The 12,982-nt window shown below is 53.6% G+C and overlaps 2 protein-coding genes across 3 annotated transcripts in view; both read left to right on the top strand.

Annotated features, from left to right (window-relative positions):
• Positions 1-12,982, top strand: part of ATP5MC1 (ATP synthase membrane subunit c locus 1) — a 122,245-nt gene that overhangs the window by 34,671 nt on the left and 74,592 nt on the right. The window lies entirely within an intron of this gene.
• LOC132084009 (homeobox protein Hox-B13-like) lies at positions 5,150-9,134 on the top strand. The gene is made up of 2 exons (XM_059489004.1): positions 5,150-5,594; positions 8,863-9,134. Exons 1-2 carry the CDS (start codon positions 5,150-5,152, stop codon positions 9,132-9,134), a joined length of 717 nt encoding a protein of 238 aa, XP_059344987.1.

The raw sequence follows: 12,982 nt of genomic DNA, 5'->3' as shown, positions 1-12,982 counted from the left end.
GTCTGGAATTGCTCCATCCACTCCAAAACGGATCCTATAAAATCCCTGAGTCTGGAATCTCCCACATCGTCCCCAAAGGGATCTACGAGACCCCCGGGCCTGGAATCGCCCAAAATCTCTCCCCAAAACCGGATCCAAGGGACTGGAATCTCCTACATCCACCCCAAAACGGATCCTACGGACTCCTTGGGTCTGGGGTCGCCCCATCCTCCCCAAAAGTGATCCCACAGAACCCCCGAGTCTGGATTTCCCCCATATCCACCCCAAAACCTACAAACCCCCAGCTCTGGACCCCCTCCACCCCAAAAATGGATCCTACAAAATCCCCGAGTCTGGAATCACTCACATGCACCCCAAACGTGATCCCACAGAACCCCCGGGTCTGGATTTGCCCCACATCCACCCCAAAACCCACAAAGCCCCCAGGTCCGGACTCCCCCGCCCCGGCAGCGGCTCCGGGGCCGCGCTGGCGCCAGGGCCGCGCTCTCTGTTCCCCTGCCAGGACCCGTTCAAAGGATCCCCAAAACTGCGCTGGAAAACCCAAATTCCACCGACAAAACCCAAACTCGGCGCCGGCCGAGGAACCGCCGCAGCCCAACCCCTCTGCCCCGGGAGCTGAGCGGCGATTTGGGGCGAAAAACGAAATTAAAGGTCAAAATGACGAGAAATGTTCGGTCTTGATTTGATTTTTTGCTCCCCAAATCTTGCCAGGGTCGGCGAGCGGGGCCGGGCTCCCTTCCAGAGCCCCGATCCAATTTTCCAGCCATTGATTATTTCCAAACGTGAACTCTTGCAGGAGTTCCAATTTCTTTCTTTTTAATCTCCTCTTCAAACCGCTCTGGGGTTTGGGCTGGGTTTGGATTTTTATTATTTTTTTTCCTCCCCCCTTTGTGTTTTGCGATGATGGTTCCGATTCAATGGCTTTAAAAATAAAATGAAATAAAATAAAATCCCAGACTTTTTAAAAGTCGCTCCAGAGATTTCTTCGGGCTCCAGATGGGATAAATATTAAATGGATCCTGTGGAGAATGGAATAAAAGAAGGGCTGCAAACTGATAAGGGCGCTTGATAATTTTCATGTCGGTTTTGAGAGAGGAGCCGGTGAAAAATTCAGATTTTTATCCTTTAAGACGAACCCGTTGTTTTTGCTTTAAGCGCTGAAATTTTCCCTGAAATCCTCAAAGAAGAAAAATCTCATTGTCGGGGTGGAAATCGCGTTTATAAACTCGATTAAATCGCATTTTGAAACTCAAATCACGATTTTAACTCGATTAAATCGCATTTTTTAACTCGAATAAATCCCGGTTTTAAACTAGATTAAATCCCGTTTTTAAACTCGATTAAATCGCATTTTTATACTCCATGAAATCCCGTTTTTAACTCAATTCAATCACATTTTCAAACGGCTCCCGCGGCTGAGCCCGCTCGGAATTTTCCGAGGGTTTAAAAGGAATTTGGGGAAAAATTGTAATAAATGAAACAAAAGGCCTTTTTGGGGTGAAAAAGGGAAATTTCTGCCCGCGGGGCCGGGACAAAGCCCCACTCACCGCGGCTCCTCGGGAAAGGGAAAAAAAAAATCAGATTTTTACCCAATTTTAGCTCCGTTCTTTGGTTTTTCGAGGTGTCCGAGCGCGGCCGATCCCTCTCCAGCTTTTCCTCCTTTGTGCGTTAAAAAATAAAAAATCAAAGGCACCGAAAGGGCTGAGAATCCTCAGCGCCAAAAAGCAAAAAAAGCAAAAGGAATTCAAGGGCAGGAAATCCTCAGCGATAAAATTAAAATATTTTAAAGGGCTGAAAACAGGCAGGGAAGTCCTCAGCGCTAAAAATCAAATTAATTAAAAGGAATTAAAAGGGTTGAAAACCCGCAGAGAAATCCGCAGCGCTAAAAAATTAAATAAATTTAAGTGAATTGAAGGGTTGAAAACGGGGCAGGAAAATCCACAGTGAAAAAGCAAACAAATGAAAACAGGCGGGGAAATCCTCAGCGCCAAAAAATCGCACAAATTAAAGGGCTGGAAAATCAAATTAACTAAAAGGAATTAAAGGGCTGAAAACTCACAGGGAATGCCAGCGGCCGCGGGTCCAAATTCAGCCGCAAATTTGGGACAAATCCGGGGTTTTTTTGCCCCAAAATCGCGGCCGGGAGCGAGGGCTCCGGAGCGCCCGGAGCTTTTTGAAGGTTTTTAACTTTCAACTTGGCCTTGACCTCGGCTCTGCCCGACCTTCCCCGCCGAGAGCCTCGCAAACAGCGCGGGGTGCGGGGCTGGGAGGGGAAATGGGGGAAAAAGGGGAAAAAATGGGAAAAAATGGGAAAAAAGGGGAAAAAAAGGGAGAAAAAAAGGAAAATAAAGGGGGAAAAAATGGGATAAAGGAGCTTTGGGAGGTTGGAACTTGGCGGGTTTTTGGGTTTTATTCGGTTTTTTCCTGCAGAAATTCGAATTTTTTATTTGTATCTTAATTTTTTTTTTTTTCCTGTCAGTGGGAGATCGCGGTTTTTGGGGGGTTTTTTGGGGGGTTTTTTGGGGTTTTTTTAGGGGTGGATTCAGGGTTGTGTTTGGGGTATTGGGGATAATTGGGATTTCCCCCTAATTGGGGGATAATTGCGATTTTCCCCATCTTCTCCCCAGCCCCCATTTCCAGCGGGTTCCTGTGCCTTTGGCGGCCCCAAAAAGCCGCAGAAAATTGAATTTTATTGCGGTTTTGGGGCAGAAACCTCCGGGAGAAAGGAGCCGAAGTTGCCTTGGGGAGAGATTTGGGCAAAGCTTTTCCCCGAGCGTTTCTTTTTGGGAAGAAAACGGAGGGGAAAAGGAAAAACATTAAAAAAAAATCTGTTTGCAGCACGTGTAGAGCCAATTAAAAATCCCGGGGTGGCTTCAAGCGGCGGGGTGATTTAATTATTATTATTAATTATTATTAATTAATTCACCCCAAACTCTTCCAGACCCGTGGAATCCCTCGCCCCACGTCCGTCCGTCCGTCTGTCTGTCCACCTGCTCCCCCCCGGGAAAATCCAAAGGGATTTTCCGGTTCCTTTTCCCATTTCCCCTTTTTTTTTTCCCAGACATTTATGGAAAATAAATGAAAGGAATTGCCGGAAATTGGGAGGAATCGGGGGAAAAAATTGGGGAAAATGGGAGGGATTGGGGAAAATGGGGCGGAATTGGCGAAATTGGGAGGGATTGGCAGAAATTGGGAGGAATTGGGGGTAAAAAATGGGGGGGAAATTGGTGAATGGGAGGGATTGGTAAAAAAGGGAGGAACTGGCGAAAAGGGGAGGGATTGGCGAAAATGGGAGGAATTGGCAGAAATTGGGAGGAATTGGGGGTAAAAAATGGGGGGGGGGGGAATTGGTGAAAATGGGAGGGACTGGCGAAAATGGCAGGAATTAGAGAAATTAGGAGGAATTGGTAAAACTGGCAGGAATTGGTAAATGGGAGGGATTGGCAAAAATGGGAGGAATTGGGGAAAATGAGAGGAATTGCCGAAACTGGGAGGAATTGGTAAAAACTGGGAGGAATTGGTAAAAGCTGGGAGGAATTGGTAACAAATGGGAGGAATTGGTAAAAACTGGGAGGAATTGGTAGAAAATGGGAGGAATTGGTAAAAACAGGGAGGAATTGGGGAAAATTAGAGGAATTGCCGAAACTGGGAGGAATTGGTAAAAACTGGGAGGAATTTGGTAAAACCTGGGAGGAATTGGTAAAAACTGGGAGGAATTGGTAAAAGCTGGGAGGAATTGGTAAAAACTGGGAGGAATTTCCAGACTCCCAATAACTGCAGACGGGCGCTGAGGTCCCAGCGGAGCGGAGCCCGGGCAGGTCCCGGATATTTGGGATATTTCAGGTGCGGATGCTCTCGGACGGCCAGGAAATGAAATTTCCCTCTCTCGCCCGAATTCCAGGGCCCTGAGGGCGAAGCGCCGTCCCCACGGGGGCGGAATTTCGGGGATTTTGGGGTTTTGGAGGGGAGGAAGCCCCGAGGAGGGGCAGGTGGGGCTGGGAGGGAGCTCCGGCCCCGTCCCCGGGCTCGGGATGGGCAGCAGAGCCCCCCTGGACCCGACTGTGAGCAAACCATTCAAAAATCTGAAATTAAACATTAAAAATGAAGGCGGTTTTAACCCCAGTGCGGATTTTTCCACCCTGGTCCTGCCGTTCCTGATTGTGCCTTTTCTCCCTTCTTTTTCCCCCATTTCCCCACCTCTGCCTTCCCCGCACCATTTTTAATTTTTATTTTTATTTATATTTTTATTTGTTTTATTTTTTGATATTTTTTATTTTTTGTTCTCTATTTTCTATTTCTATTTTTTATTTTTTAATCTTTATTTTATGATTATTTTTGAATATTTATTTTTATTCCTCATTCTCTGTTCTTTTATTTTATATTTTTATTTTTAATTTTATTTTTTATTCTTTATTTTTTTATTCTTTATTTTTTATTCTTTTTATTCTTTTTTATATCTTTTTTATTTTGTATTATTTTTTATTTTAAATTTTCTTTCTTTATTTTTAAATTTTTTTTTAAATCTTTTTTTTTTTTCTTTTTTTTTTAAATTTCTTTTTAATCTTTATTCTTTATTCCTTTTTTTTTATATATATTTTCTTTCCCAGCCACCACCTCCGAGTCCCCTCCTGCCGCCCGCAGGGGGGGTCCCCCCTCCTCCTCCTCTTCCTCCTCTTCCTCCTCCTCCTCCTCTCCCTGCCAATAAAACCATTTTCGCAATTTCTCCAGCTCTTTATTGACACCGCCGCATTTTTTTTTTTTTTTTTTTTTTGTCCCCCGGTGCGGGGCTGGATTTTTCCCTTTTCCCCCCCTCCCTTTTTTCCCCGTTATCCACCAACCAACGCTCGAACCTCCTCCCGTTGCGTCAGGGGGGCGGCTCGGGGCCTTTTAAACCCAGCGGGACCCCCGCGGGCAGCGCCGGTGCCTCGGAGCGGCCTCTCCGCTTCCCGTCCCCGTCCCCGTTCCCATCCCCGTCCCCGCTCCCGTTCCCCATGCCCCGGGCCCCGCCGCGCCCCCCATGCAGCCCCCGGGCCTCGAGGGGCTCCTGGCTCCGGGCGGCGCCTTCGGGGCCGCGCAGCCCCGGCCGCTCCTTCCTCCCGCTCCTCCTCCTCCTCCTCCCGCTCCTGCCGGTGCCGGTGCCGGTGCCGGGATGAACGCCGCCTTCCCCCCGGAGCCGGAGCCGCCCAAGGCCCCGCCGGGCTCGGCCCCGCTGCCCTACGGCTGCTTCGGCGGGGGCTTCTACCCGTGCCGGGCGGGCCGGGGCTCGCTCAAAGGCGGCCCGAGCCCCCCGGGGCCCTTCGCGGGCACCCCCGAGAAGTTCCTGGAGCCGCCCGCGGGCGCCGAGGAGCCGCAGAGCCGCCCGGCCGAGTTCGCCTTTTACCCGGGTTACGGCGCGCCCTACCCGCCCGTGCCCGGCTACCTGGACGTGCCCGTGGTGCCCGCGCTGGGCGAGGCGCGGCCCGAGGCGCTGCTGGGCCCGGACGGGGCGTTCGGGGGGTGCCCCCAGCCCTGGGGGGCGCTGGGCGCGGGCTGGGCCGGCCAGAGGTGCTGCCCCAAGGAGCAGGGCCCGTTCCTGCTCAAGCCGCACTTCGCAGGTACCGAGGGCACCAAGGGGTTAAACCGGGCCGGGGGCAGGGGGGTGAGGGCACGCAGGGGTTAAACCGGGCCGGGATTAGCGCAGGTTTGGGGTCTGGGATTAGCGGGAACCGGGTTTAGCCCGGGTTTGGGCTCTGGGGCAGGGGGAAACCCGGCCGGGCTCCTGCTCAAGCCGCACTTCGCAGGTGCCGACACGGCAACCGAGGGGTTAAACCGAGCTGGGGTTAGAGGGGTCTGGGCACCGGGGTTAACGGGAACCGGGTTTAGCGCGGGTTTAGCTCTGGGTCAGGGTTAAACCGAGCCGGGTTTAGCGCGGGTTTAGCTCTGGGTCAGGGTTAAACCGAGCCGGCTTTAGCGCGGGTTTGGGCTCCTGGCCCGGGTTAAACCGAGCCGGGTTTGGCCTGTGTAGGGGTTAAACCGAGCCAGGTTTAGCGCGGGTTTGGGCTCCTGGCTGGGGTTAACGGGAACCGGGTTTGGCCTGTGTAGGGGTTAAACCGAGCCAGGTTAACTCGGGTTTGGGCTCCTGGCTGGGGTTAATGGGAACCGGCTTTAGCGCGGTTGGGGCTCTGGGTCAGGGTTAAACCGAGCCGGGTTTGGCTCGGGTTTAGCTCTGGGTCAGGGTTAAACCGAGCCGGGTTTAGCTCTGGGTCAGGGTTAAACCGAGCCGGGTTTGGCTCGGGTTTAGCTCTGGGTCAGGGTTAAACCGAGCCGGCTTTAGCGCGGGTTTAGCTCTGGGTCGGGGGATTTGGGCTCTGGGCTGGGTTTAGGGTTGGGGAGTTTGGGATGTGCTGGGAAGGTTGGGGCGCACAAAACAATGATAACAATAATGTTAATAATTGTAATAATGGCAATAATTGAGCTAAACTGAATTTATCACGGCCGTTCCTAACTCCGAGCAGGGAGGCGGAAGGTGATCGATGGCGGCTCGAATGAGCGTTTATCGGAATTCAGATTACCATTTATCAGAATCCCAGTGATCATTTATCAGAATTCAAATTACCGTTTATCAGAATCCCAGCGATCATTTATCAGAATTCAAATTATCGTTTATCAGAATTCAAATTATCGTTTATGGGTGTTCGAATGATGGTTTATCGGAACTCAGATGATCATTTCTCAAAATTCAAGCGATCAATTATCAGAATTCAAGCGATCATTTATCGGAATTCAAAGGATCATTTATGGGGGTTCAGAGGATCATTAATTAGAATTCAATCGATCATTTATGGGGGTTCAGATGAGATATTATGGGGTTCAGAAAATGACATTCAGGGTCCGTTCTCGGGGGTCCCCGGTGACATTTCCGGCTCCTCAGGGTGGAAAAGTTCAAAAATGCGGGGAATTAAACCCAAACCTTGAAATACCGACAGGGAGAACACAGAACCTCCAAAATTTGAACTATCGAGAGGGAGAACACAGAGCTTCAAAATCTTTCAATATCTAGAGGGAGAATATAGAAATGTAAAGTATTTGAATATCGAGAGGGAGAATATAGGACTTTAAAATCTTTACATATGTATGTATGTATGATAGATGTAGAACTTCAAAAATTTTTAAATATCGAAAGAGAGAACACAGGACTTTAAAAACTTTCAATGCCAAGACAAAGAACATAGAATTTAAATGTTTTTAAATGCCAAGAAAGAGAATATCGAGCTTTAAAACCTTTCAACATCAAGAGGAAGAATATAGAAAATAGGGTTTTTTTAGAGATGGAGAGGGAGAATAGAGAATTTCGAAACCTTTCAATATCAAGAGGCAGAACATAGGAATTATTTAATTTTCAATATTTGGAGGGAGGATTCGGATCTGGGAAACCTTTCAATGGCAGGAGGGGCCAGGAGGGAACAATTTCAAACCTCGGCGGGCGGGGCCGGGCCGGGCCGGGCTGGGGGGTTTGGGGGGGCTTTGGGGGCCGCAGTGACCCCGCTGTGACCCCGCTCTGTCCCTCTGTGTCCCCCGTGTCCCCGCTGTGCCCCTGCATCCTCGCTGTCCCCCGGTGTCCTCGCTCTATCCCCTCTCTGTCCCCCCGTGTCCTCTCTGTCCCCCCCGGTCCCCGTTGTGCCCCTTTTATGTTCCCATATCGCCGCGTCCCCTCTGTCCCCTCTGTCCCCTGTCTGTCCCCTCTGTCCCCTGTCTATCCCCGCTGTCCCCGTTGTCCCCCCGTGTCCCCTCTGTCCCCTCTCTATCCCCGCTGTCCCCGTTGTCCCCCCGTGTCCCCTCTGTCCCCTCTCTATCCCCGCTGTCCCCGTTGTCCCCCCGTGTCCCCTCTGTCCCCTGTCTATTCCCACTGTCCCCGTTGTCCCCCCGTGTCCCCGCTGTATCCCGCCCCATGTCCCCCCGTGTCACCCCATGTCCGCTGTCCCCGATGTCCCCCCTGTCCCCACGGTGTCCCTGCTGTCCCCTCTCTGTCGCCGTGTCCCGTTATCATCCATATCCCCGTGTCCCCTCTGTCCCCCTCGTGTCCCCTCTGTCCCCCGTGTCCCGTTGTCCTCCCATGTCCTGCTGTCCCCCCCGTGTCCCCGCTGTCCCCCCGTGTCCCCGCTGTCCCGTTATCTGCTCTCTATCCCCCCATGTCCCGTTATCCCCGCCGTGTCCTGCTGTCCCTTCTATCCTCCGTGTCCCCCCGTGTCCCTCCGTGTCCCCGCTGTCCCTCCATGTCCCCGCTGTCCCCTCTGTCCCCGTTATCCCCCCATGTTCCCCCTGCCCCCTCTCTATGCCCCCATATCCCCTCTATCCCCCCGTGTCCCCCTGTGTCCCTCCGTGTCCCTGCTGTCCCCTCTATCCCCCCGTGTCCCCCGCTGTCCCGCTGTCCCCTCTATCCCCGCTGTGCCCCCGTGTCCCCTCTATCCCCCCTTGTCCCCCTGTGTCCCCCCGTGTCCCCGCTGTCCCCCCGTGTCCCCTCTATCCCTCCGTGTCCCTCCGTGTCCCCGCTGTCCCCGCTGTCCCCTCTATCCCCGCTGTCCCCCCGTGTCCCCTCTATCCCCACGTGTCTCGCTGTCCCCTCTATCCCCTCTATCCCCGCTGTCCCCGCTGTCCCCCCGCTGTGCCCCCCGTGTCCCCTCTATCCCCGCTGTCCCCGCCGTCCCCGCTGTCCCCGCTGTCCCCTCTATCCCCTCTATCCCCCCGTGTCTCGCTGTCCCCTCTATCCCCTCTATCCCCTCTATCCCCGCTGTCCCCGCTGTCCCCTCTATCCCCGCTGTCCCCCCGTGTCCCCTCTATCCCGGCCGTCCCCCCGTGTCCCCGCCGTCCCCGCTGTCCCCGCAGAGGGCTCGGCGCCGTGCCCGGCCGAGGGCTGCTCGCTGTCGCTGTCGCTGCGGCGGGCCCGCAGGAAGCGCGTTCCGTACAGCAAGGGGCAGCTGCGGGAGCTGGAGCAGGAGTTCGCCCGCGGCCGCTTCATCACCCGCGAGCGGCGCCGCAAGATCGCGGCGGCCACGCGGCTGAGCGAGCGCCAGATCACCATCTGGTTCCAGAACCGCCGCGTCAAGGACAAGAAGGTGCTGGCCAAGGGCAAGGCGGCCGCCAACGCCGCGCCCTGAGGGGCTCCGGGGCGCCGGCGCCCCTCGTTTGGCACCGGGATCCCCGCCTGGCACCGGGACCCCTCATTTGGCACCGGGACACCGGGACCCCCGCAGGCCCCGGCGCCGGGACCCCCCCATTTGTCACCGGGATCCCCGCCTGGCACCGGGACCCCCCATTTGTCACCGGGACACCGGGACCCCCACAGGCCCCGGCGCCGGGACCCCTCGTTTGGCACCGGGATCCCCGCCTGGCACCGGGACCCCCACGTGGCGCCGGGGCACCGCTTGGCGCTGCCACCCCCGCCTGGCACCGAGATCCCCGCTCGGCACCGGGGCACCGGGACCGTCGCGCGGCACGGGGACTCCTGCCCGGCAGCGGGACCCCTCATTTGTCACCGTGATCTCTGCGTGGCACCGGGATATCACCACCCCCGTGTGGCACCGGGACCCCCGTGTGGCACCGGGACCCCCGCATGGCACCAGGACACCGGGACTGCCCCGTTTGGCACCGGGACGTTGGGGCTCCCCTTTGGCGCTGGGGAACCCCGCGCGGCACCGGGACCCCCGCTCGGTATCGGGACCCCCATTTGTCCCCGGGGAGCGAAGGGCACACCGTGATTTGGCACAGGGACCCCCCGTTTGGCACCAGATTCCCCGTTTGGCACCGGGACACCGGGACCTCCGTTTGGCACGGGGACCCCCGTGTGGCACCGCGACTCCCGTTTGGCACGGGGACCCCCTTTTAGCACTGGGACCCCGTTTGTCCCCCAGGGAGTGGAGGGGACACCGCGACCCCCGCTTGGCACAGGGGTCCCCCATTTGTCCCCTGTGGGGTGAGGGGGCACCGGGACCCCCCGTTTGTCACCGGGACCCCCTCGTTTGTCGCTCGGGAAGTGAAGGGGACGCTGCGACCCCCGGCTGTCACAGGGACCCCCCGGTTGTCACCCGTGGAGTGGGGGGACACCGGGACCCCCCGTCTGTCACCGGGACGGTGAAGGGGACACCTGGAGTTTGTCACCGGGACCCCCCCGTTTGTCACCGGGACACCGGGACCCCCTTTTGCCACCGGGACCCCCAGTGTCCCCTGTGGGGTGAGGAGACACTGGGACCCCCCTTTTGTCACCAGGACCCCCCCGTTTGTCACTCGGCCCCCCGTTTGTCACCGGGCCCCCCCAAAGGAGGGGACCCTCCCCTGTGCCCGGCACCTCCCAGAGCGTTCCAAAGACCCCAAACCCCCAAAATCCCCCGAATCCACCCCAAACCAACCCAAAAATCCCCCGAACTCACCCCAAACCAACCCAAATTCCCCAAAATCCCCCGAATTCACCCCAAACCAACCCAAAAATCCCCCGAATTCACCCCAAACCAACCCCAAAATCCCCCGAATTCACCCCAAACCAACCCAAACCCCAAAATCCCCCGAATTCACCCCAAACCAACCCAAAAATCCCCCGAATTCACCCCAAACCAACCCAAATTCCCCAAATCCCCCGAATTCACCCCAAACCAACGCAACCCCCCCAAAATCCCCCGAATTCACCCCAAACCAACCCAAAAATCCCCCGAATTCACCCCAAACCAACGCAACCCCCCCAAAATCCCCCGAATTCACCCCAAACCAACCCAAAAATCCCCTGAATTCACCCCAAACCAACCCAAACCCCAAAATTCCCCAACTCACCCCAAACCAACCCAAACCCCAAAATCCCCCGAATTCACCCCAAACCCGCTCCCGGCCCTGCGGCACAACCCGGGGGTTGAAAACAACAAAAAGGTTTTAAAAATGCCCCAAACCCGGGCAGGATGGGCAGGGGCACATCCGGGGGGATCAATAATCAAATTAACCGCGTGTTAATTAATTAATTCCAGAAAACTGAATGTACAGGACATGCTATGACCGATGTAGGCACCCATTTATAAAGGCACGTACTACTTTTATTATTATATATTATATTATTATTATTATTGTTGTTGTTGTTGTTGTTTTAATTTTTCCGAGCGTTTCTATATAAAAAATTCCACATGCACATATTCAGCTTTATTTCACCTTTTTTTCCACCCCCCCCCCCCCCGCGATTTTTTTGTGTTTGCGATTTTCTGTATCCTCATTCTGCCGATGTGTAAATGCACGACTGAAGGCGCTGTAGCCCTGTGTGGATATATCAAAAATATAAAAATATACTCGGAAAAAAAAGGTGTATAAACATTTATAACCCGCAAAAATCCGTTTTCATCGCTGGTGTTTTTATACAGTTAAACCCTGCTTTGGTTTGTGCTGAAATCCTGGGATTTGTACCCGTAAAATTTAATTTTTTTGCCGTTTTTTAATGCAGATTTTTCGCCTCGCATGCACTGAGAGGAATCCCCACATAAAAACAAAATTATTTGGGTTGGTGCTGGAGCAGCAGAATAAATAGGGTGAATTGAAATATATCAATTAAATATATTGGGATTTCCCTTTTTTAAAAAAAATTACTTTATTTTTTAATGTTATTTTTATTTTCATTTCATTTTCATTTTTTTTTTAATTTTTTTATTTTCTCGGCTCTTTCCCGGCTCGGGGCTGGCAATTCCTTTGTTCCACATCTCGCTGTCTCAAGGCCGAGACTCACCTTTCAACCCACCTGAAATTCCCTAAAAATCCTCTCAAAAGGCGAATAAACTCCACAATTTCCACCCCAAATTCTCCTTTCCCCCCCTTTTTTTTTTTCCTTATTTTAGAAATTCCAGGTTTCCAGCCACATTTTGCCCTAAATAATGATAATTTCAGGCTGTTTTTTGTTGAATAAAGGATTTATTGAATATTTGGCAGGTTCCCGAGGAGCGGAGCTGGCCGTGCTCCCCGTTGGGTTTTTTCCCCATTTTCCCCATTTTTCCCCGTTTTCCCCATTTTTTCCTCTTTTTCCCCGTTTTCCCCATTTTTCCCCATTTTTCCCATTTTCCCCAGATTTTTCCTCCCTGCAGGAGCGGAAACCTTTCCCCGGTGACGTCACAACCGCAAACAGCCAATGGCCGGGCGTTATGAGATATTGCGTCACACATGAGGCATGGATGACGTCACAAACCCCGCCCCAGGCCTCTCCGTGACCCCAAACTGGGCTCAAACTGGGAAACTGGGATGGCTCAAACTGGGAAACTGGGCTCAAACTGGGAGCTGTGGTTCAAACTGGGAAACTGGGATGGCTCAAACTGGGCTCAAACTGGGCTCAAACTGGGAGCCATGGATCAAACTGGGAAACTGGGATGGCTCAAACTGGGCTCAAACTGGGCTCAAACTGGGAGCCATGGATCAAACTGGGAGCCGTGGATCAAACTGGGAAACTGGGCTCAAACTGGGAGCCATGGATCAAACTGGGAGCCACGGATCAAACTGGGAAACTGGGCTCAAACTGGGAGCCATGGATCAAACTGGGAGCCATGGCTCAAACTGGGAAACTGGGCTCAAACTGGGAAACTGGGCTCAAACTGGGAGCCGTGGTTCAAACTGGGAGCCATGGATCAAACTGGGAAACTGGGCTCAAACTGGGAGCCGTGGATCAAACTGGGAGCCGTGGATCAAACTGGGAAACTGGGCTCAAACTGGGAGCCGTGGTTCAAACTGGGAGCTGTGGTTCAAACTGGGAGCCATGGATCAAACTGGGAACCATTGCTCAAACTGGGAGCCGTGGATCAAACTGGGAGCTGTGGTTCAAACTGGGAAACTGGGCTCAAACTGGGAGCCGTGGTTCAAACTGGGAGCTGTGGTTCAAACTGGGAGCCATGGATCAAACTGGGAACCATTGCTCAAACTGGGAGCCGTGGATCAAACTGGGAGCCGTGGATCAAACTGGGAGCCATGGATCAAACTGGGAAACTGGGCTCAAACT

This window comes from Ammospiza nelsoni, chromosome 26 (genome assembly GCF_027579445.1).
Source record: "Ammospiza nelsoni isolate bAmmNel1 chromosome 26, bAmmNel1.pri, whole genome shotgun sequence".
Classification (NCBI taxonomy): domain Eukaryota; kingdom Metazoa; phylum Chordata; class Aves; order Passeriformes; family Passerellidae; genus Ammospiza; species Ammospiza nelsoni.
This window is presented reverse-complemented; position numbering and strand designations above follow the sequence as displayed.